This window comes from Furipterus horrens, unplaced genomic scaffold (genome assembly GCF_987537825.1).
Source record: "Furipterus horrens unplaced genomic scaffold, mFurHor1.1.pri manual_scaffold_11, whole genome shotgun sequence".
NCBI classification, from domain to species: Eukaryota; Metazoa; Chordata; class Mammalia; order Chiroptera; family Furipteridae; genus Furipterus; species Furipterus horrens.
The window spans coordinates 59240838-59261218 of NW_028327181.1; the positions used below are offsets into that span (position 1 = coordinate 59240838).

At 49.8% G+C, this 20381-nt stretch overlaps 1 protein-coding gene across 4 annotated transcripts in view; it reads left to right on the forward strand.

The window, feature by feature from the left end:
- The window catches only part of SLC43A2 (solute carrier family 43 member 2), a 49149-nt gene that overhangs the window by 22639 nt on the left and 6129 nt on the right, over positions 1-20381 (forward strand). For 3 of the 4 annotated variants that reach the window (XM_090257648.1, XM_090257646.1, XM_090257647.1), the window contains exons 6-13: positions 9513-9605; positions 11006-11139; positions 11224-11426; positions 12040-12186; positions 14693-14831; positions 16187-16316; positions 18664-18737; positions 20181-20304. In XM_090257648.1, coding sequence (XP_090113774.1) covers positions 9513-9605; positions 11006-11139; positions 11224-11426; positions 12040-12186; positions 14693-14831; positions 16187-16316; positions 18664-18737; positions 20181-20304 — 1044 coding nt within the window. The remainder of the gene's footprint in view (positions 1-9512; positions 9606-11005; positions 11140-11223; positions 11427-12039; positions 12187-14692; positions 14832-16186; positions 16317-18663; positions 18738-20180; positions 20305-20381) is intronic. The other variant, XM_090257649.1, reaches the window with a different exon arrangement.

Here is a 20381-nt window from a genome sequence, read left to right on the forward strand (position 1 = left end):
CATGCCCTGACTGGGAATAGAACTGGCCACCTTTTGCTTGGTGGAATGATGCTCAACCCACTGAGCCAGGACAGACAGGATGATATACCATGATTTAATTTTTTTTTTCTTTATTTGTTAGTGAAATGGAGCATATTTTCACCTCTTTTTTTGTGGCCATTTGTATTCTGTGAATTGCTTCTCTGTGTCATTTGTCTATTTTTCTGCAGGTTTATCATTCATATACAAAGAAATTAGCGCTCTTTCTGAGTGAGCAAGAGATCTAGGGTGTTTAGGCTTCTATGTGGTCTGTGAATAAGCCTTAGGAGAGCTCTGCTCGCCCTTGAAATTATATGCAAACAGATTGAGAGTGTGCTCTCTGGGTTCCTGTTTCTGGGGAAGGGTCCATTGCTTTCTACAACCACTAATAGGTCTGTGTGAAGGCTCAAAGCTCTGCGGCCAAGCGTTCCTGTTAGCGCCTCACTCTCCCCCTGGGAGGTGAAAGGCTACATAGACCAGGCAAGAAAACTGATGGGCACTTAAAGTGTTTGGTTAGCAAACACTTAAGGGAGGCTGGTGGCTTGTCCTCTAAGGTCCGTATTCTTGGGTCCAGAGCAGAGGTCAGCAAACTGCTATCCCCAGGCCAAATCCAGACCATAGCAGGGGAGTTGGTGGTGTAAGCAGACTTTTATTGGTGCATAGCCACTCCCACTTGTTTCTTTTGTGCTGTAGTGGCAGAACGAAGTAGTTGTAGAGACCATATGGCCTACGAAACCTAAAATATTTACTCTCTGGCCTTTTATAGAAAAAGTCTGACAACTTTTGGTCTAGAGGCACCAAGGAGCTGCTCAATCACTGTGCCCCATGGGAAGGCAGGGGCTGCCACCCATCTCACCCCCACATCCTGCTCACCCCCCCTTCTAGTTACACAGACCAGTTCCCTGAGCACTTTTCTCTAAGCACGTTTTACGTCATCTCTTATCTCTTTCCCGCTCTTGCACTGCCCCTGGTCTAGGCTTCTCCGTGGTCATTTTCCTGTCACCTGAGGCCTCAGACAGGGGCTCCCATGGCGGCTCCTCTCCAGAACAGGCCCTGAGAGGGGAATGAGAAGCAGGGCAGAGAGGACGGGGCTGGAGCTCTTGGGCAATGCTCTGGGGCTGGCCGCAGCTTCTGCTGAGCAGAGCTGAATCCCAGCCCGGCCCGTCACGGCCCTGGACTTTAAAAAGCAGAACTGTCAGGAGCAGCTCCCAGAGATGCCGAGCTAGCAGCACAATGGCACTTTCTGTTTGTGTCTCCTGTCCATATTCAGATTCGGGGGGACAAAGGAATCTTCAGGGTTGCCTTTAGGAGCATTTAAATCAAATCTCCTACAACCGCTTTGGGGCCGTGAATAAATGGTCCATGATAACCTGGGAGTGGGGGGAGATGTGATGTCATGGAAACCTTAATTTGGGGACTTTCTGAGTCCCAAAGGGTTTTGTGTTACTTGAGCTGTGGTATAAATAAAGATGTGCAGACACTATAAGCCGTTACCTCCATTGGTAGAGAGGGGGCCCCAAATTGGCAAAATGCCTTTTCCCCACAGGCCAGGATGAGATGGCAGATAGGCCTCCCTTACAGACCCCAAGAGGTCTAGTGATTGGTGATCCTTCCCTCTAGGGGGGAGGCTCAGAGGCGCAAGGGGAATTCCATACCATGTGGGCTGCCTGATGGCCAGAACTGGCTCTCTCAGGTCCTTGCAACAGGGGACGGTGTCTGGCCATTCCCCAGATGCAGAGCCCTCCCCGAGGGGCCAAGCCTCAGCCTCCCCCTGGACACCTGGACAGCACACTTTGGTTGTTTGCTCAATGCCTCACATTTGTACAACCCCTTAACTCGCTCCATTGGCTAGAGCACAGATACCAGCTGGCAGCTGAGGCGGCGTCTTTGGGCCACCACCCCACAATCCAGGCCTGGGTTGCTTAGAGATGGGAGCAGATGCAGCCAACATTGTGGACACGTCTTTTCCACTTCATTACTCTGACCCCTGTCAGTGTGGGCAGGACAGGGAGTTCTGAGCTGAAACCCTCACAGAAAAGTGATTACAAAAGGTTGCCAGGCTCCTTGATGAAAAATTTTTTCTGTGGGCTTTTCCTGTTTGATTCATTGAAGTCTGACTTTGAACCTGAGGAAGAAATGATCCATGGGAGTTGGGATCTAAGTTTGAATTGAACAGAATAAATATCCCTCTACCAAAAGCAGAGGGAAGGGGAGGGAACTATTCAGGTGCAGCAGTGAAGCAGATGACCCCGTGGGGGGTGGGTAACATTCCTGCTCAGCTGACCTGTTTCTTCAGCCAGGCAAGGGTCCCCACAGCACCTGGTCAGCTCTCCAGGAGCCCAGGTGTCACGTGGCCAGGACTCACCCAGAGCCTGGAACCTGTTCTGCCTCTCTGTTTCTGTTCCATGCCTTGCGAACCCAAAGCAGTCAGCTGATCACCATTGGCCTGGGAAGAATTCACCCATGGGAGGGTTCCACATCGTGAACTTGCTTCAGCATGTGACAAGTTCAGGGGGCACTGGCAGGATGGGACCTGGCTCACAAGGCAGATGAGGTGGCTAGGGGAATGGAATCCCTTCTCCCACCCCTTCAGCAGTGAAGCAGAAAGGTGACCACAAGGACCTGCTCCTGGCTTTAAGTGCTTGGAGCTACCAGGTGGTTTGGGGTTAGGAAATAGCCCGGCTTTGCTGAGTCCGCTTGTCTAGACTGGTACCTGGATCCTGTCCTGTACAGGTTGTACAGAGCTCTGGGTGTGTACACCAGCCACTCAAGGACAAGGCTCACCTCTGGAAGGGGCCTGAGGCCCAGAATGCCAGCCTTCACCCAGGCTGTACATGGCATCTCCCCAAGGGCCAGGGTGTATCCCCAGCTGGTGGGCTCAGGAAACCACGAATCTGGAACATCGGTGCCAGGTGGCTACACAGTGGCCCTTCTGTCCCTGCCTGCCAGCAACCCCAAGGGCTGTCTTGGGGCCCCTAGATAGACATCTTAGGGGGCATCTCCTTGTGAGGGCAGCTCATCCTCACCACCCTGGAACCTAGGCCTCTGGGGACTCTTGCCTAGTAGCCTTGCTCTGTGGCCAGAACTGCAGGGGAGGGGCCGTCTGCAGCTGCTGGTTTCCCCTCTGGGAAGGTCACATAGCTGGGCCTGTTTACTGTGCAGCTGAGGGGCTGAGAGAATGAGTCACCAGCTGGATCCCCATGTGAGGGAGCACAGCCGGCATGGAGGGCAGCTTTTGTGCAGCTGAGCCCACTGCAGCCCTGTCCTCTCAGGCAGCAGGGGTGGTGGTGAGAAGCCCCCAGAGCTGGGGACGGGGCCTGCACTCCCCACCTGTGTGTGCGGTGACTCCCGAGCCAGGAAGCAGCCCCTGCTGACTGTTTTCCCCTGGCATCTGTCATTGCAGCACAGCTTCCTACTTGGCAGCAGAGCTGGCTATTCCCCTCCCATCCACACACCCGGCCCTTGAGGCCCGCACCCGCACTACAGCACTCTGCTCAGTACTGCGCCACTCAGCCGTCACTCCATCACCAGGCTTCTGAGTAGCTATTATGTGCAGCTGAGGTCGAGCAGAGGCAGAGGAGGGGGAAAAGAAGGGAGGAGGGACGTGGAGACCAGTGAGGGGAGGAGACTCAGGCAGGAAGATAAAACTAGGGAGTCCACTTGATGGTGTGGCCCAGGACTATGGAAGGTCAGCCAAGGAAGGCCAAGGGCAGGGGAGGGGGCAGATGGGTCTAAAAGGAGCATCTGAGCCCTGGCCGGGCAGCTCGGTGAGCACCGTCCCAATATACCAAGGTTGCGGGTTCAATCCCTGGTCGAGGTACACACAAGAAGCAACCAATGAATGTGTGAATAAGTGAAACAACAAATTGATATTTCTCTCTCTCTCCTTCTCTCTCCCACTTCCACTCTCTTTCGAAAAAATATTTATTATTTTTTAAAAAATAAAAGGAGCAGCAGAGGGATGTAATAGTCTCATAGGGAGAGCAGACAGAATGCCAAACAAGGAACCTAAGAGAGGCATGAGAGGTGATGGTCATTGCTTGGGGGCCTAACTGAAGTGTGTACTTGGGAGGTTTCCAAGGGCCACGGTAGCCCAGAGCTTGTGCACGTAAGCTTCACCTATTTGGGATCCTAAATTTGACCCTTAGCAGCTTGGGGGTGTGCCTTAACTTTTTTTTTTTTTTTTTAAGTTTTAATTTTTTAGAGAGAGGGGAAGGGAGGGAAAAAGAGAGGGAGAGAAACATCAATGTGTGGTTGCCTCTTGTGCACCCCCAACTGGGGACCTGGCCCGCAACCCAGGCATCTTCGGACTGCGAATCAAACTGGTGACCCTTTGGTTCACAGATCGGCCCTCAATTCACTGAGCTGCACCAGCCAGGGCTCTTAACTTTTCTAATCCTAAAGTTTTGTACCCATGAAGTAAGGATAGTAAGTGACACCTACCTTGCTAAGGTTGTTTTTAAGGTAAAATATAGAGCAGGTATTACAAGTAGTTGCTATTATAATAATGCTATTAATATTATAATAATACATTATTATATTAATATAATCATGCTATATTATTATATATCATCACTTAATAAGAAGGTGAATCCTCCAATCAAGCTTCTCCTGGGCACAACAAGTGGGGGAAATCTCTGGCAGGCATGACAGCTTTGGGAGGAAGGGAAGGAAGTGGCTTAAAGGATCAGACAATTAGTATTAACATTTAGAAAATAATTAGTGTCCACAGGGAAACCCTCTCTTCTCCTGTGCTTGTTATTCTTTTGTGACCACTGTTGCCAGGATGTTTATGCTTTGGGCTTCATTGGTCAAGGTCATCCTGGATGTTCTTTTCAGGGAGATTTCATGTGACATATGTGCTAAAAGCTGAAACACACTTTGACTACCTATTTCAACACTTTTGTTGGTCAAAAAACTCTATGACTAAGAAGTTAAATGACAGACTAGGAAAACATGCCTACAGTATGTGAATAAACCTGAGACTATCTTTAATATATAAAAAGCTTATTCTAAATTATATAAAAAGATCCTCATAGGAACAGGACAAATGAGGAATATACTGTAAATGACAGATTTTAAAAATTGTAGAAGAATGGTCAAAACCATTAGTAATTAAATATATGTTTTTTCCATTTTTTTTTAATCATGGGAAATTTTTTTTAAATAATTTATTTATTTGTTTATTTTATTTTTAGAAAGAGGGGAAAGGAGAAGGAGAGGGGGAGAAACATCACTGTGTGGTTGCCTCTCACTCGCGCCCCCAACTGGGGACCTGACATGCAACCTAGTAACGTGCCCTGACTGGGAATCGAACCAGCGATACTTGGCTCGCAGGCTGACGCTAATCATGGGAAATTTTAAATTTACGTGGTATTAGAGAGCATAGTGTGATGAACCACACACACCCATCTTGCAACTTCCACAGTTTTCAATTCATGACCACTTTTGCTTCCTTTCTACCTCCACCCACCATCCAGATTATTTTGAAGCAACTATCAGGCACGTAATTCATTTCATTCATATACACAAAGAAATGAGTTTTATAACAGCAGGATGTTGGTTATGTGACAGATATTAAAAGTAATGATAACGCACATTGTTGGAATCGCTACGGTAATTAGACACTCTGCTATGGTGTAAGTTTTCTAGAAGGCAACTTGGCACAGAGTATGACAGAACTTTAAAATGTATATTCCCTTTGTCTAATGGTTTGGGATTTTTACCTTAAGGAAATAATAGCTATGTGCACATATATTTATCTACATGGATGTTCATTAAAATGTTGTTTATGATAAAAATTAAAAAGGAACTGAGCTCCAACATCAGAGAAGTGCATAAATTATGGACCGTCCAGATAAAGAAATACCAGATAGTCATTATGAAGTATGTTGAAGATGAATTCTAAATTAGAAAATATTTGTAATACATCAAGTACAAAATAAAAAGTTTATAAAACCATATGTAGCACCCTGACTGGTGTCGCTCAGTTGGTTGGGCTTCATCCTGTAAAAGTGAAAGGTTGCTGGTTCAATTCCTGGTCAGGGCACATGCTTGGGTTGTGGGTTCAGTTTCTGGATGAGGCGTGTATGAGAAGCAGCTGATCTATGGATGTTTCTCTCTTCCCCTTTTTCTAAAATAAATAAAGGAATAAATAAAATATTTAGCCCTGGCCGGTGTGACTCAGTGGAGTGCTGGCCTCCAAACCAAAGGGTTGCTGGTTCGATTCCCAGTCAGGGCACATGCCTGGGTTGCGGGCCAGGTCCCCAGTTGGGAGCATGCGAGAGGTAACCACACATTAATGTTTCTCTCCCTCTTGCCCTCCTTTCCCCTCTTTCTAAAAATAAATAAAAATGACCCTGGCCGGTGTGGCTCAGTGGATTGAGCGTCAGCCTGCGAACCAAGTGTCACTGGTTTGATTCCCAGTCAGGGCACATAACTAGGTTGCACATCAGGTCCCCAGTTGGGGGTGCGAGTGAGAGGCAACCACACAGCGATAAAAATTAATTAATTGATTGATTGATTGATTGATTGATTAATTAAAACAATAAAAAATAAAATTATTGAAAAGATACAAATTTAACAAAAATAACCTATGTAGCATATGATCCCAGTTTTGTTACAAAGTTATAGGAAAAAGATTAAAGGGAAACAGTGATCAAAGTGGTAACAGGTAATTTTTATGTTATTCTTTATATATACTTTGTTTCAAATATTTTACAATGGCTGTGTATTGCTTTTCTAATCAGGAAAAAGAATCATAACTTAAAATAAAGGATGTTGGTGTTGGTAGGACTGCTGTGGAGCACGGTTTGCCCTGAGGCTCTGTACTCCTTTAGGAATGGCCCTGCTGACCAAAATAACATGTTGCAGAGGAGCATTTTCTCCAGTTGCTAAGAATGTTCTAGGCCAGGAGAGGCAGGGCAGCAAAGGAGGCAGTTGGAAGGCTACTGCTTTTGTCCAGACATGAAGGTGAGGGTCTCATCCAGGGGCAGATGGAAAGTCAGCTCTTCTCCCAGCTTCCCTGACTTGGATCTAGGTCTAGGGAGAAGACTCCAGAAGATCAGATCAGAGTTGCATGTTGGTCCCAAACCCCTGTTGTTCTCTTGGCTTCTAGCCTGGGGTAGGGTTAGGACAAGCTTGAGCTTTAGGAAAAAGGAAAAGGGCTGGTTAGCGGCTGTCAGCTTCTGTGGAGTATCTCCTTACCCTGTTGGAAAGTTTGAGGGACTCTTTGCCCACAGGTGACTGCAACAGCTCAAGTGTTTCCCTGGCTTAACTCTGGACCAAGTGGCCTTTGCTACACAGGCTTCTGTCCTCCATCTACTCTTCCAGTTGGGTTCTGAGCCCTCTCTGATCCTTTCTTCCTTCACCCGCCCTGGCTGTAGAAGCATTCCAGGTGGGAACAGTTACCCCCTTCCATACAAGCAGAACTAGTCTTTGGATTCTTCCTGGGGCTGATTTGGCCCCAGAGACACCTCCCCTACAAGGCTGCCTTTGCTGGAGTAGCGAGCGTGGAGAAGCCCAAATATGTGAGCTTGGGAACCGAGGCATGTCCTATGAATCACAGCATACCTGGGAGGCAGGTGTGCAAAGAGTAAGACTGGGTGCCTTTAGTGCTCACCTGGGTTTTCCCAGGCAGCCATGAGCGCAGCACATTCCCTTGTCTCCTCTGGCGGGAATTTCCATATGCTCCTTCTCTGACCCTCTCTGAGAAGCCTGAGTGGGCAAATGATCCACTCTACATGGGGGCTGGAAGAAGACATCTTTGCTGGGAATTCTTTGGGGAGCCTAGATGGCCACCCTGGCCTCATAGACTTATATACTGTAGACTTATTCTTGTTCCTTTTAAATTCTGGGATTCCAAACATCTTAAATTCCTTATTCATGTTTTTTAAGTGATACTGAGACATAATTCACACATGTAATTTGTTGAAAGGATACAATTCACTGGTTTTTATTGTATTCACAGAGTTGTATAGTCATCACCATAATTGAGCATATCTCCTCAAATAGAAACCCTGTCACATTAGTGTCTCTTTCCTATTTACTCCCAGCTTCCTTTACCCCAGCCCTTGGCAACGGCCCATCTATTCTGCCTCTATGGATTTGCCCATCTTGGACACTTCATTTAAATGGAATCACACAGTATGTGGCTTTTGTGACTGCTTTCTTTCACATCATATGTTTTCATCCATGTTTTACTATATGTATCAGTAATTCATTTATTTTTATGGCTCGATAATATTCTATTACGTGGATATACCACATTTTGTTTACCTGTTCTTCCACTGATGGGCATTGAAATTGTTTCCCCTTTTGAGATATTATGAATAATGCTGCTATAAACATACAGGTACAAGGTTTTGTGTGGACAGTATTTTCATTTCTCTTGGATATAAACCTAGGCATGGAATGACTGGATCATGTGATAACTGTGTTTAACTGTTTGAGGAACCGTGAGGTTGTTTTCCAAAGTGGCTGCACCATTCTATCTTGCCACAAGTACTGTGAGCATTCTGATTCCTTTATGTCTTCAGAATATTTGCTATTATATGATTTATTTTTAATTGTAGCCACCCCAGAGGGTATGAATTAGTATCTCATTGTGGTTTGAATTTGCATTTCCCTATGATTAATGATATTGAGTATATTTCCATGAGCTTATTGTTCATTTGTATTTTTGGGGGGTAGAAATGTCTATTTAGATCTTTTGCCCATTTTAAAAATAGGTTATTTATCTTTTTATGATTGAGTTGTAGGGGTTCTTTACATATTCCAAGGGCTTTAGCTTCAAAGTTAAGTCACATGGGCCTAGAATGAGTTTATGTGAGATGCAGAAGAGTTGCCTCACTGGGAGGAGAGCCCGAGCCTTATTTGCCATTGGCCTTCTCAGGTGTTGATCTCGGGGCAAAACTGGGGGCAGGGAAAGCCCTCTTTGCACTTCAGAGTTAGAAGCAGAAATCCCAGGGGCTCCCTTGTCAGCTCTGAGGGAACGGTAGAATTCTGATCGACACCCTCGGAAATCTACTCTCAGAACTGAAAGCCGTCTTTGCTGACATCTGGTCCTTCCAGGACGCTGATATTTTTATTTATAAAAATGACACTCTTGTTCCCAAATAGATTCTTATATTAAACTGGCTTGCTCCCTTTGAGGGATGCCCGAGTCTCCCGGCTTTGCTCGCTGGCCATCTCAGTGTAATCCTGTAAAGACAGCAAGGCCCTTGGCCTGTGCTGGATTGGAGAGGAGGGACACTTGCCAGCCAGGAGGTCCGACAGCTCTGCCCTGATATCTGGGGTCTGAATTCTGCATTACACTCCTCCCCTGCCCTTAACAGCCTCAGTTCCTGAAGGGAAAACTTTCAATTAATAGTAATTGCCCTCTGGACTAATTCCCCTGTAAATTAAGGGAGGAGAGCAGATAAGAAAAAGTGCCTCCTTCATCCATCCTCTGACCCTTCTCTCAGCTGACGTCTCCCTTGCTTCTTGTCTTGCAGCTGCCCAACATGTTTGGTGACCTTCGGTCCACGTTTATTGCCTTGATGATTGGATCCTATGCCTCCTCAGCAGTCACCTTCCCAGGAATCAAGGTGGGTGTTGCCAGTACATTTCTTTTGTACTAGTGTCTGAGCAGAGGCTTCTTCCACGGCTCCTTCAACCCTCTGAAGAAGGAAGTAATTGTGGGTGCTGGGGCTGGCCCCTCCCACCACCCACACCTGGAAGGATGCACCTGGGCACCACAGGAGCTATGGGGGATGGAAAATTCAAGCATGTCACTAGAGGGTGTCCCCGCAGTCCACTTTTGCATTTCTGGTCTGGGGTAGAGAGAGCTGGTGGGTGAGTTTGTCCCCGACCCTGAGTCCAACTCATCTCCCCACCCCCAGGCCTGTTGTTGTTGGGCTGTTGCTTGCCATTCGTCCAAGCGCTGCTCTCGGCCAAGCTGGTTCAGCTGTTTCCCTCCCAGGCAGGATTCTGAGCCCACAGAAGTCACACAGGGTCAGGATGAAGCAAACACCTTACAGTCCATCAGCCCCAGTTCCTACTCCAAACCCTATTGCCCCTACCAGGGCTATAGAAGGGGCTTCTCCGTCCTCTGGCACCGGCACCAAGTAAAATCCCCTCTCCTGAGGTGTGTGGTGGGGAGGCCACCGATGAGGAGAAGGAATCACAGATGTGGGCTGGTCACCTGGGAATCAAGGTACTCAAAGGGTCTAGGGTCAGGCATCCTGTGGTCCTTTAGGGATTGTCACGCTCCTGGAGTGTAGAGACGCCTGCATGTGTCTCCTCCTCCTCCTGTCTCAGTGTCTAGCTGCTGCGGGTCCCCTCCTTGGGCAGCTGAATAGCTTCTGCCAGTGCTTTGGGGACTCTTGTACTGGAAATAAATTGTAATAATGACAGTAACAGCTAACACGTTCATGCTGAGCAGGCTGCCCCCTGCCACTGAGCACTCTACCAGGATTACGCCTGCCTGACCCCCACTGCAGTACTGTGAGGACACATGCCACTCTTACACCCATTTCACTGAGGAGGAAAGTGAGACGGCTGCCTGTTCACTCCTCAGGTGTTGTGTGCACCTGTTATGTGTACTCTGCAAGGGGCTGGAGAAACATCAGTGGGCAAGGCTGGCAGGTTCCTGTTCTCAGGGAGCTAAACTAACTGTGGATGAGTAAAGGAATCAAGACGTGTGTATGCACAGCTCTCCACTGTGAGCCAGTGATGTGACAGTGATGGGGGAGGTCAGGGAAGGCCTCTCTAAGGAAGTGACAGCTGGTCCATGAGGAGGCACGGGGGTTAATGACATGCCAGGGTAAGTTGGGATCATTGAGATGCAGAATGTCTGATGACCAAACCCCAAGGCTCACAGGGCGGTGCCTCCTCCCGCAGCTCAGCACAGGGAGGACAGGGCTGCCAGTGACCCTGCCTGCTGCCCATCTGGCTTCCCTGTGCTACCTCTGCCCCAGCCCTGCCCCTACCCTGTTGTGCCTTTCAGGTCATCTACGACTTTGGTGCCTCCTTCATCACCATCCTCGTGGTCTGGGCCGGCTGCTCTGGGCTGGTTTTCCTCAACTGCTTCTTCAACTGGCCTCTGGAACCTTTCCCAGGGCCGGAGGACATGGACTACTCGTAAGTAGATGTGCCATCTGTCCCCACCCCCACCTATTTTATGGTCCTGGGTGGCACTGACAGGCATGTTCCTGTGGCCTCCAGGGTGAAGATCAAGTTCAGCTGGCTGGGCTTTGACCACAAGATCACAGGGAAGCAGTTCTACAAGCAGGTGACTACGGTAGGGCGCCGCCTCAGTGTGGGCAGCTCCATGAGGAGCACCAAGGAGCAGGCGGCACTGCAGGAGGGCCACAAGCTGTGCCTGTCCACTGTGGACCTGGAAGTGAAGTGCCAGCCAGACGCTGCAGGTACCCACCGTGAGACCCTCACGTGCCAGGCCTGCCTCACACCCCCACCCACGCTCACACCTATACCCCCACCCAAACCCGCACTCCACCCATACCCACACTCACACCCCACCCACACACATACACTCATACCCACCCACACTCACTCAAAGTCCCACCCATACTCACACCCCCACCCACCTACACTCAGGCCTACATGCATGCACAAGCACCCACACCCACCCACGCTCACCCACAGTCACACTCCCACACACACCCACACTCACACAACAGGGAGGGGTGGCCAATCCAGATCTGGAGGCCCTGGCCCCGGCTGAAGACGTTATGGGTCTTATCTCAATTCCCACTTCCTTTCCAAAGGGCACACAGCACCATCCCCGCTGTGTACAGACAAGCACACTAAGGCTTAGAGAGGGTAAGGGATTCGCCCAACTTGTGTTACACAGCTGGGTGACCCCACCCACACCTTTAACCTCACTCAGGGCCTGTCCTCTCATCCAGTATGGAGTGATTAATTCAGCAAACCAGCCTCCCCTCCCCCCACACCAGGGCCCTGAATGGCAGAGATCCGGGCCCCAGTCCTCCCTGAGCACCTGTGGCCTTCTCCCCACAGCAGCGCCGTCCTTCATGCAGAGCATATTCAGCCCCATCCTGCTGCTCAGCCTTCTCACCATGTGCATCACGCAGCTGCGTCTCATCTTCTACATGGGTGCCATGAACAACATCCTCAAGTTCCTAGTCGGCGGCGACCAGGACAAAGGTTGGTGGAACCTGGACCTTGGTGCACAGTCCCATAGGAAGACTTCCTCCCAAGCGGCAGTCACTTCTGCCACATGAGGTCGAGCCCAGGTCAAGTGCCCTGCCTGGCCTGCTGAACGGTATTAGGCTGAGCTGGACCCAGCAGGGCCGTGAAATGACAGAGTCCGAGGGACCCATTATTTGTCACAGCCAGCCCCAACTGTTCTTTCATATCCCCATTAGAGTTTCCCGGTTTAGCAGGGAAGGGAGGACTAAAATAATTACATGTATTTGGGGTGTGAGGTGTACATTTTCCATTGCCTGAGGGGGCTGGGTGATGTGTCTGTGAATGAAAACATCGCCCAGGACAGAGTACTCTACCTGAGAGCCCATTGAAAGGTGGCCAGTCAAGCCCAGCGTCATTAACCCCCTGGGAAACCATAGGGCCGGTGAGGAGAGCCTGGGGGGGGAGGTGGTCCCCAGGCCATCTCAGCTGGAGACTTTGAGGCAATTGGGCCGCCTCTGGGATCCACGGCCCGAACTGGAAGCGGGGCCAGGGAGAGGCTTCCTCGCATATGTGATCCAGTCGAGGCTTGTTAAGTCTGGTAAACAGAACCGATAACCCACACACGACTTTCCCAAAACAGCACAAAAGGCCTTTAGCAGATTAGAGGTTTTGATTCTGCAAAGAAAGTCAGTACTTCCTCCGGGCCTGAGCTGAGTCAGCGTTAGTCACCCGAGTGGGACAAACACATTCGGTAAATGCTTTTTATTGGCAGCCTCCTTGGTGTGCAACCTTTCTGTTGGTTTAATTGTTTTTCCCTTGGGATTGTAAGGAATCAAACAAGTTTTTAAAGAGGATGAGAAATCCAGCCTTAACAAAAGGGAAAGATGACAAAGGCGCCCAGAAAACACTGGTGCCACTGAAAATGTGCCCTTGCGAAATTTCCTAATGAATGCTGACATAGGAGGGCCCTGTTTTTTATGGGAAAAATAACTGATTTAGCTTTGTTGAGTCCACAGGAATGCTTTCATTATGTAACACTCATTAAAATCTGTAGACCAAACTTTAGGGAATGCTGATCTGAACACCCTCTATTAAAAACCCAGGCCCAGGGAGGTGGAAACCCTGAAGTGTGCAGAGACGGCCCTGCTGCTGAGTCGTGAGCTTTTACACAAGTTTTCTGAGAAATCCTTTGCTGTCCAAGAGGAGTTTTTTTCCAGCTGTTTCCCACATTCAGAAAGTCAGTTTCAAGAAGTAGAGGAAGTCGGGCCAGGAAATTCCATCTGCCACTGACAGGGCATTGGTTTTCCCCATCCTGCTCCTGTGAACTGTTGTGCAAGATACCCACAGCCCCAATATGCCCAGAGGGACAGTGTCAGGGTCAGGGAGCTGGTGGGGTAGACAGGAGACCAGCTCCAGCTGTCTGGGGGACCTATGGTGTCAGGTGCTTTGCTGGGGATTGGGATGGACTGACTTCTCTTGCCCTTGGAGTGCACCTGTGACAGAGCAGTGTTCCCAAAGGACCACATGACTGTGAGTTCTGCCAGGTCTGCTGCATCCTCACTACTTCCCCATCATGGTCCTCAGCAAGCCACAGGCCTGATTCACCAGCCTGCTGGTGACGGGGGACCAGCTGCACATGACTAAGGCCCTAGAAGACAGGGAAACATCAGCAGGCACCCGTGCTGGGCCCCTGTCCACCTCCTCTCCTAGAATCCTGGCTCAAGCTCAGCCACCTATGGGTGCTCTGAGATTCAGGTCTAGGTGGGAAATGAGGTTTATACTGGGCCCAGAGCTGACTGGCCTGCCTCCATGCCCCATCTCCCTGTGACAGCCTTCAAGATCTCTGTGGCTAACCTTGCTCCTTTCTGCTTTTTCACTTTGCTTTCTTGATGCAGTCATGGCCACTGGTAAGCAGGTGGCACGGTCAGGGAACAAGGCAGCCTCCCCTCCCAGCTAGTCTTTGTTCAGTGAAGAAACACCTTGCCTTGAATTGCAAACATCCCTCTTAGAACTATAGGTGGGGAGCGGTGGTCAACTTTCAATTTCCATTTGTGTGCCGCCCCCCCCCCCCCCAATTTCATCTTCATTTGAAGGCTCTTTGAAGATTGAAGCCCTTACGTCAAACCCCCGTGAGTGATGCGTTTCTGGTATGTTTCTAGAGGCAGGGCACTGATGGCCAGTCTTACGCAAAGCCTCCATCCCAGGCATTGGTAATTTTGTGGTTCCCAAGTCATAGAGATTTCCTGGAGCTTTGGGGGGAAGTCATTGTGACATGCTGGATTTCATTAGCTGTTTCTTGAAAAAAACAAGCAGGGGATTTGGAGAAGAGAATAGGGTGCCTACCCCTTGTTCCAGCTTTGATTTCAGGTGTAATGGTCTCTGGACTCCCCTTAAGATCCACAGTGACAAGAGAGGGTCTGGAAAGACCCCAGAAGGGCCTGTGGGATTTTAGACTAGGCCCAGTGCCTGCCCCTGGCCTCTGCCGGAGCACCCCCATGACACAGCATGCCTTCCTCCACAGTGGGCCTCTACACCTCCATTTTCGGTGTGCTCCAGCTGCTCTGCCTGCTGACAGCCCCTGTCATCGGCTGCATCATGGACTGGAGGCTGAAGGAATGTGAAGATGCCTCTGAGGAACCTGAGGAGAAGGACGCCAACCAGTACGTAGGCAGGCCCTGTGCCTGGCTCTGGGCCCCTCAGTCAGATGTTAGGCAGGGGCAGGTTTGGGAAGTGGGGTAGGTCTTCAAGTCAGCAGGAGAGGTGAAATAGGGTTGTGCCGGAGGCTCCTCTCCCACGGACTTGAAGACACTCGCTCACACAGCTCGGCACACCTTCAGGTCCATTGCTTTTGCTTCTTTATGGAAATTCTTTGGGAGGCTAGAGTTTAGGAAGTACTGAGTTAGGTGAAAGAAGAGGAGAAACGAGAGGAAGGTCTGTGTGCAGACAGTGGATCTCAAACCATTCTACTTTCAGGACCGCACTGAGATCCTTAGTGGGAGAAGCACAAGGGGTGAATGACCTTACAGCAGTGCTGCCTTGCCTACAAGGCCCCCTCCACTCGGGGGGAGGACTAGGTCGCTATAACTGTAACAGGTGTTAATAGATGTGTTCACGATCGTGAGCATTACACAGGATACCGGAGCCCTATTTGATGTAAGGGTCGGGCTCTAAGATCAGAAGATGAGTTAAATGCTGTCTGCTGTGACTCCATCTTAGGAGAATAAGCTACCGTTTATTTTATCAGCCCTGTGCCAAGCGCTGAATGCACAATGTCTCAGTTAAGCCTCACAACACCTTCATGAGGTGTGTACTAGTGAGATACCCATTTTACAGATGGGGGCACTGAAGCTAGGAGTTGGTGTAGCTTGTCTGAGGCCACAAGGAAGTGGGGGGCCTGAGACTCCGTGCACATCTCCCAGCGCTGGGCATTTATTCTGTGGGTGGCGAGACCAGAATCAGTAACAGTGGATTCACAAGGAAATAATTATAGAGAATGCTTTGTTATCTAGGTCAGGCCCTACAGCCAAGAGGTTATTTGTGCCCATTCCGGTTCCATCTGCTGCATATTTGTTCCTACTTCACTCACCCTCTGCCGCCCCAAGGGGAAATCCACTCACTCCCTTATCTGGCTTATCTGCCTTATCTTCAGCTCCCTGCGGGACTGAAGTAAAGCTGACGCCAGGGATGAAGTGAAGCTTTGCCGCATCCTAACTTGGGCGCACTCTGTTCCTTCCCGCCCCATCATTTGAGCTCAGTCTTCACCAAAGCAGTGCAGTGTGTCGATGGCCGTCTTCTTGTATCTGACCTCTCCACTGAGGTTCATGCTCAGCAGTCAGTCAGGGGGGTGCAGGGGGAGTCCCCAGTGCTGGTCTGGCCCCAACAGTCCCTACAACATCTTTGGGTGGTCTCTGAGTCTTGAGTTGTCCACAAGCTATCACTCCCAGGGCCTGACTTCTTGGGAGAGCCTGTCCTCCAGGGACCGTTGGGCTCCAGTGTGTCCTCTGTGTGTCTGCAGAGGCGAGAAGAAGAAGAAGCGGGACCGGCAGATCCAGAAGATCACCAACGCCATGCGCGCTTTTGGCTTCACAAACCTGCTGCTTGTGGGCTTTGGGGTGACCTGCCTCATTCCCAACCTGCCCCTACAGGTAGGTGTGGGGAAAGGGAGACATTGGGTAAGGTAAAGGGGCAGTGAGACTAAAACATGCATCATGTGTCATGAAAGCCATCAACAAAGAGAATGGTGACTCTTCATTCATTTCATTCAACCAACCAACTTACCAGCTCCCTGTTATTTATCAAGAGCCTCTTACCCACCAGGCTTTGTCCTTGATCCTGGAAGTGAGCTGTAAATGACACTGGAACTGCCTTTCATAGAAGATTCTTCTTCATGAAGGCATGTTGTTCCTCTTGGTCTTTTGTGCATTTACTTGCCACGAATACCACCATTATACCATTTTCCAGAACTATGTTAGGTAGTTGTATGGCTACTTTGCATTGCTCAACCAGCCGAAATTTGATGTCCAAAGAGATCAGGCTAATCTCACACTGATGGGAACATCTGTTCCTCAGATACAAGAGTGCCTACAGGGCCTGTACACTGCAGAGAGTGGAAAAAAGATTGTGATGATCACTTGGCATCTGGGTTCAAAGCTTACTTTCATTCCACAGATTTCTGATGCTTTTGAAAACCTAACTTTTGGCAGAGAATGTGAGTGAGGTAGATTTTGTCAACTGTCTGGCTCCACACTTACGTCCATGAAAGTGTACTAATCCCAACCCCCAAGATTATTAATTTTGAAGGACTTGAGTGATGGCATTGCTCCCAGGTGGGTGTAGGCTGAAGTCAGGTGGTACCTTGGGCCAGGGCCAAGAGGAAAGCAAGAGTCCCATTTTACAAGTGGCCACGTGTTGAAGTACATTGAATACTTAGGTGTGCACCAGCCACGGGTACTAGCATGTGAATATGCCGACAGTGTGCACACAGGCCAGAGGAAACCATTGGAAACTTGTACCAGTTCCAGGTGGGAGTGTTGTTACCTCCCGGGTCCCCTCCTGGTCGCCTGGTGATTGTCTTCTGCACGACTGACAGACCATTGCCTGACCATCTGGGCCAGTTGAGGGTCAGTGCTTGTTGGGACTGTCATCTGCTTTTTATTTTTATTTATTTATTTATTTTAGTTCTCATGGAAAGGAAAGTTATGAAAAAGCGACAAGGCAATTGAAGTGGAAAGGGGGGTCCTGCCCAAGTATGTGCCTGCACATCCGGGCACAGCCCTTTTTCAACACTGCAGAGAGTAGCCCCTGTCCCCTCCACCTCTCACATTCCTGGGAACAGGTCCTGACTGCTGAGTAAGACGGCAGCACTGCATGAAGGGCAGACAAAGGGTCCTGGTGGTAAAATGGACAGACAACTCTCGTGCCTCTCAGATCATTACAAGGGCTTCTCAGAATTTGCTAAGTCTCCCAGCAGCAGCCTTTTAGAATTTTTACTGATTTCAGGGGGTGGGGGGGTGGAGAAAAAAACATTGACTTTGTTGTTCCACTATTTAAGCATTCATTGGTTGCCTCCTGTATGTGCCCTGACCAGAGATCAAACCCACACCTTGGCATAGCCAGATGACACTAACCAACTGAGCTACCCAGCCTGGACCAGCAGCAGCCTTCTTAAAGAGCAGAGCTTTCCACCCTGGCTGGTGTGGCTCAGTTGATTATAGAGTGTTGTTCCATAAACTGAAAGGTCTTGGGTTCGATTGCCAGTCAGGGCACATGCCTGGGTTGTGGGTTCAGTCCCCATGCAGGGCGTGTGCTGGAGGCAACTGATAGATGTTTCTCTCCCACTCTCTCCCTTTTCCTCTTTCTGGGGAGGTGGAGGGGAGCAGAGCTTTCCTAGGGATGTTGGAGTCTGAGTGACCAGGCAAGGTGACCCCTGGGCACAGCCCTGAGGTCAGCAATAGCAGGAGACCAGCCATGATTAGTGATCTCCTACTTAGTGCTACTGATACATATTTAACATCAGTCCCTTGGTGGAGCCGTGGAAGGGCAGGGGGAGAGGGGCTGATTTTTAGCATTTGCCAGTTTCCATGGTATAACTGCTCTTGTTGTGACTGATTTCAATCATTATGAGGTCACCAACTGTGGACTTGGAAAGAGAATCCCAGTAACACACCATCATATGATACTTCCACCAGCCAAAAACCTTAAGAACAGAGACAATAGTAAAACATAGTAAAATAATTAGGAAGTAATAAGTTTTCAGTATTCATTACCTTTGTTAATATAATTTAATTGTAAGCTTATAAAATTCAAGTTTTCGTAGTGACTGTGTTTAACCACTGGCTCGCAAAATTCCTGAAAATTCAGGAATTGGCCTTGGCCCTGCAGATCTGGTGTGAGGTTGCCGGGCTCTCATTGCTCAGACCCCAGGACCTGGAGTTGAGGGACAAGGCAGGGGCCCTCACAGCCTTCTGCTCATTCTCTGTTCTCCTCCTTCAGATCCTCTCCTTCATCCTGCACACCATTGTGCGGGGATTCATCCACTCTTCTGTTGGGGGCCTCTACGCTGCTGTGTAAGTCCTGGTGACTGTGGGTGGCCTGGTGGCAGAGGGTGAGGGGATGACTTAAGGGAGGGTTGTGGTGGGACTGAGGTCCTGAGAGGGGCCAGCCTGTCCTGTCATTTTCTTGCATCAGGGACGGGTACCAGGGCTTCCGTTGGGTGTGTCAGGGCAAGGCCATACCTGGCGGGAGGTGGGTCAGTGGGCAGGTAGTTGGGTGCTCACGAGTCCCGGCATTTAACACGAAGTCAGTTCTCGTAGCTGGAGGCAGTGACTCTGAGCAACTCATATTGCTTCGGGGGCTGCTCCTCCACTGAGTCCTGAGCTACCTCTGGTTGCTCAGGGGAAGGGCAGGGGTGGGTTCTGGCTGCCCAAAGCTCAATGTTGATGTTCAAATGACCCTCAGCAGGAGCAGTGACATGAATAACTGAGCCCAGAATGTATCAGACAGTTCTCACTCAGAATCTCGTAGGGTTTGCCTCTGCCCACAGCCTTCTCAGGCCTTGGCTAAAATGAAACCTGCCTCCTTTTCCAAGAGGCTACACATGCTTAAGGAACCAGTGTTCTTCCTCCCTTGGGGCTTGGCTCAAAAACTGGAACCATGCCTTGGCCGTGTGGCTCAGTTGGAGCATCATCCCATACACCAAAAGGTTGCAGGTTTGATTCCCAGTCAGGGGACATACACAGGTTGCTGGTTCGATCCCCTATTGGGGATCGATATGGAGTGTTTCTCACATCAATGTAATGTCTCTCTCTCTTCCCTCCCTCCCTCCCTCCCTCTAAAATCAATAACTATATTCTCGAGTGATGATTTTTTTTTAAAAATTGGAACCCAAATACTATCCACTGTCTCTCTCTGACCAAAGACCAGATTGTTTGCCGCTGGTACCCCCTTCCCACCTTTGGGGCCCCAGAGCCTGATGCTTTCTAAGATTTTGCCAGAATTCTGTCCCCCTCTCAACAGCATTGATTGGGGGTCATTCCAGGTCTGCTTGTCCCCTACCCACTCAGACCTGGAGGAAGTTGTGGCTGCCCTGGCAGGGTCTGAGGGCGTCTGCCGAAAGCTCTGAGGCTGCGTTTCCATGATTACACAATGCTGCTCTGGATGAGGGCACCGCAGAGCCGGGCCCAGCCTCCATCCTGCTTCCTGGGCCTGTTTCCCAAGCTGCAGATTCCTGCTGGCACCACACTTTCCACTCATCTCAGCCAGACACCCACGAGCCCAGGACACACCTGGGCAGGGTGGGGTCCTCCCCAGAGTCTGGGGCCTCAGGTTGGTCCAAAGGAGAAATTCACTTTGCACAACTGCTCAGCAGAAAGCAATCCAAAGGCAGTCACCCCACTGTTCTCTGAGGCTATTCCTGCCTGTCTTCTGGCACCGGTGCACCTGGGGCCAGGGAACATTTGGAAAACCTGAGAGTGGCACCTTTGGTGATGTGTTCTCTGCTGCCCTGGCAGGTACCCCTCCACCCAGTTTGGCAGCCTCACAGGACTGCAGTCTCTGGTCAGCGCCCTCTTCGCTCTCCTGCAGCAGCCCCTATTTCTGGCCATGATGGGTCCCCTGCAAGGAGATCCTCTGTGGGTAAGAAGGGCCAGGGGACAGTGGGTTACAGGCATCTGGCTGTTCTGCTGAGAGGGAGCTGGAAAGCATTGCTCTGC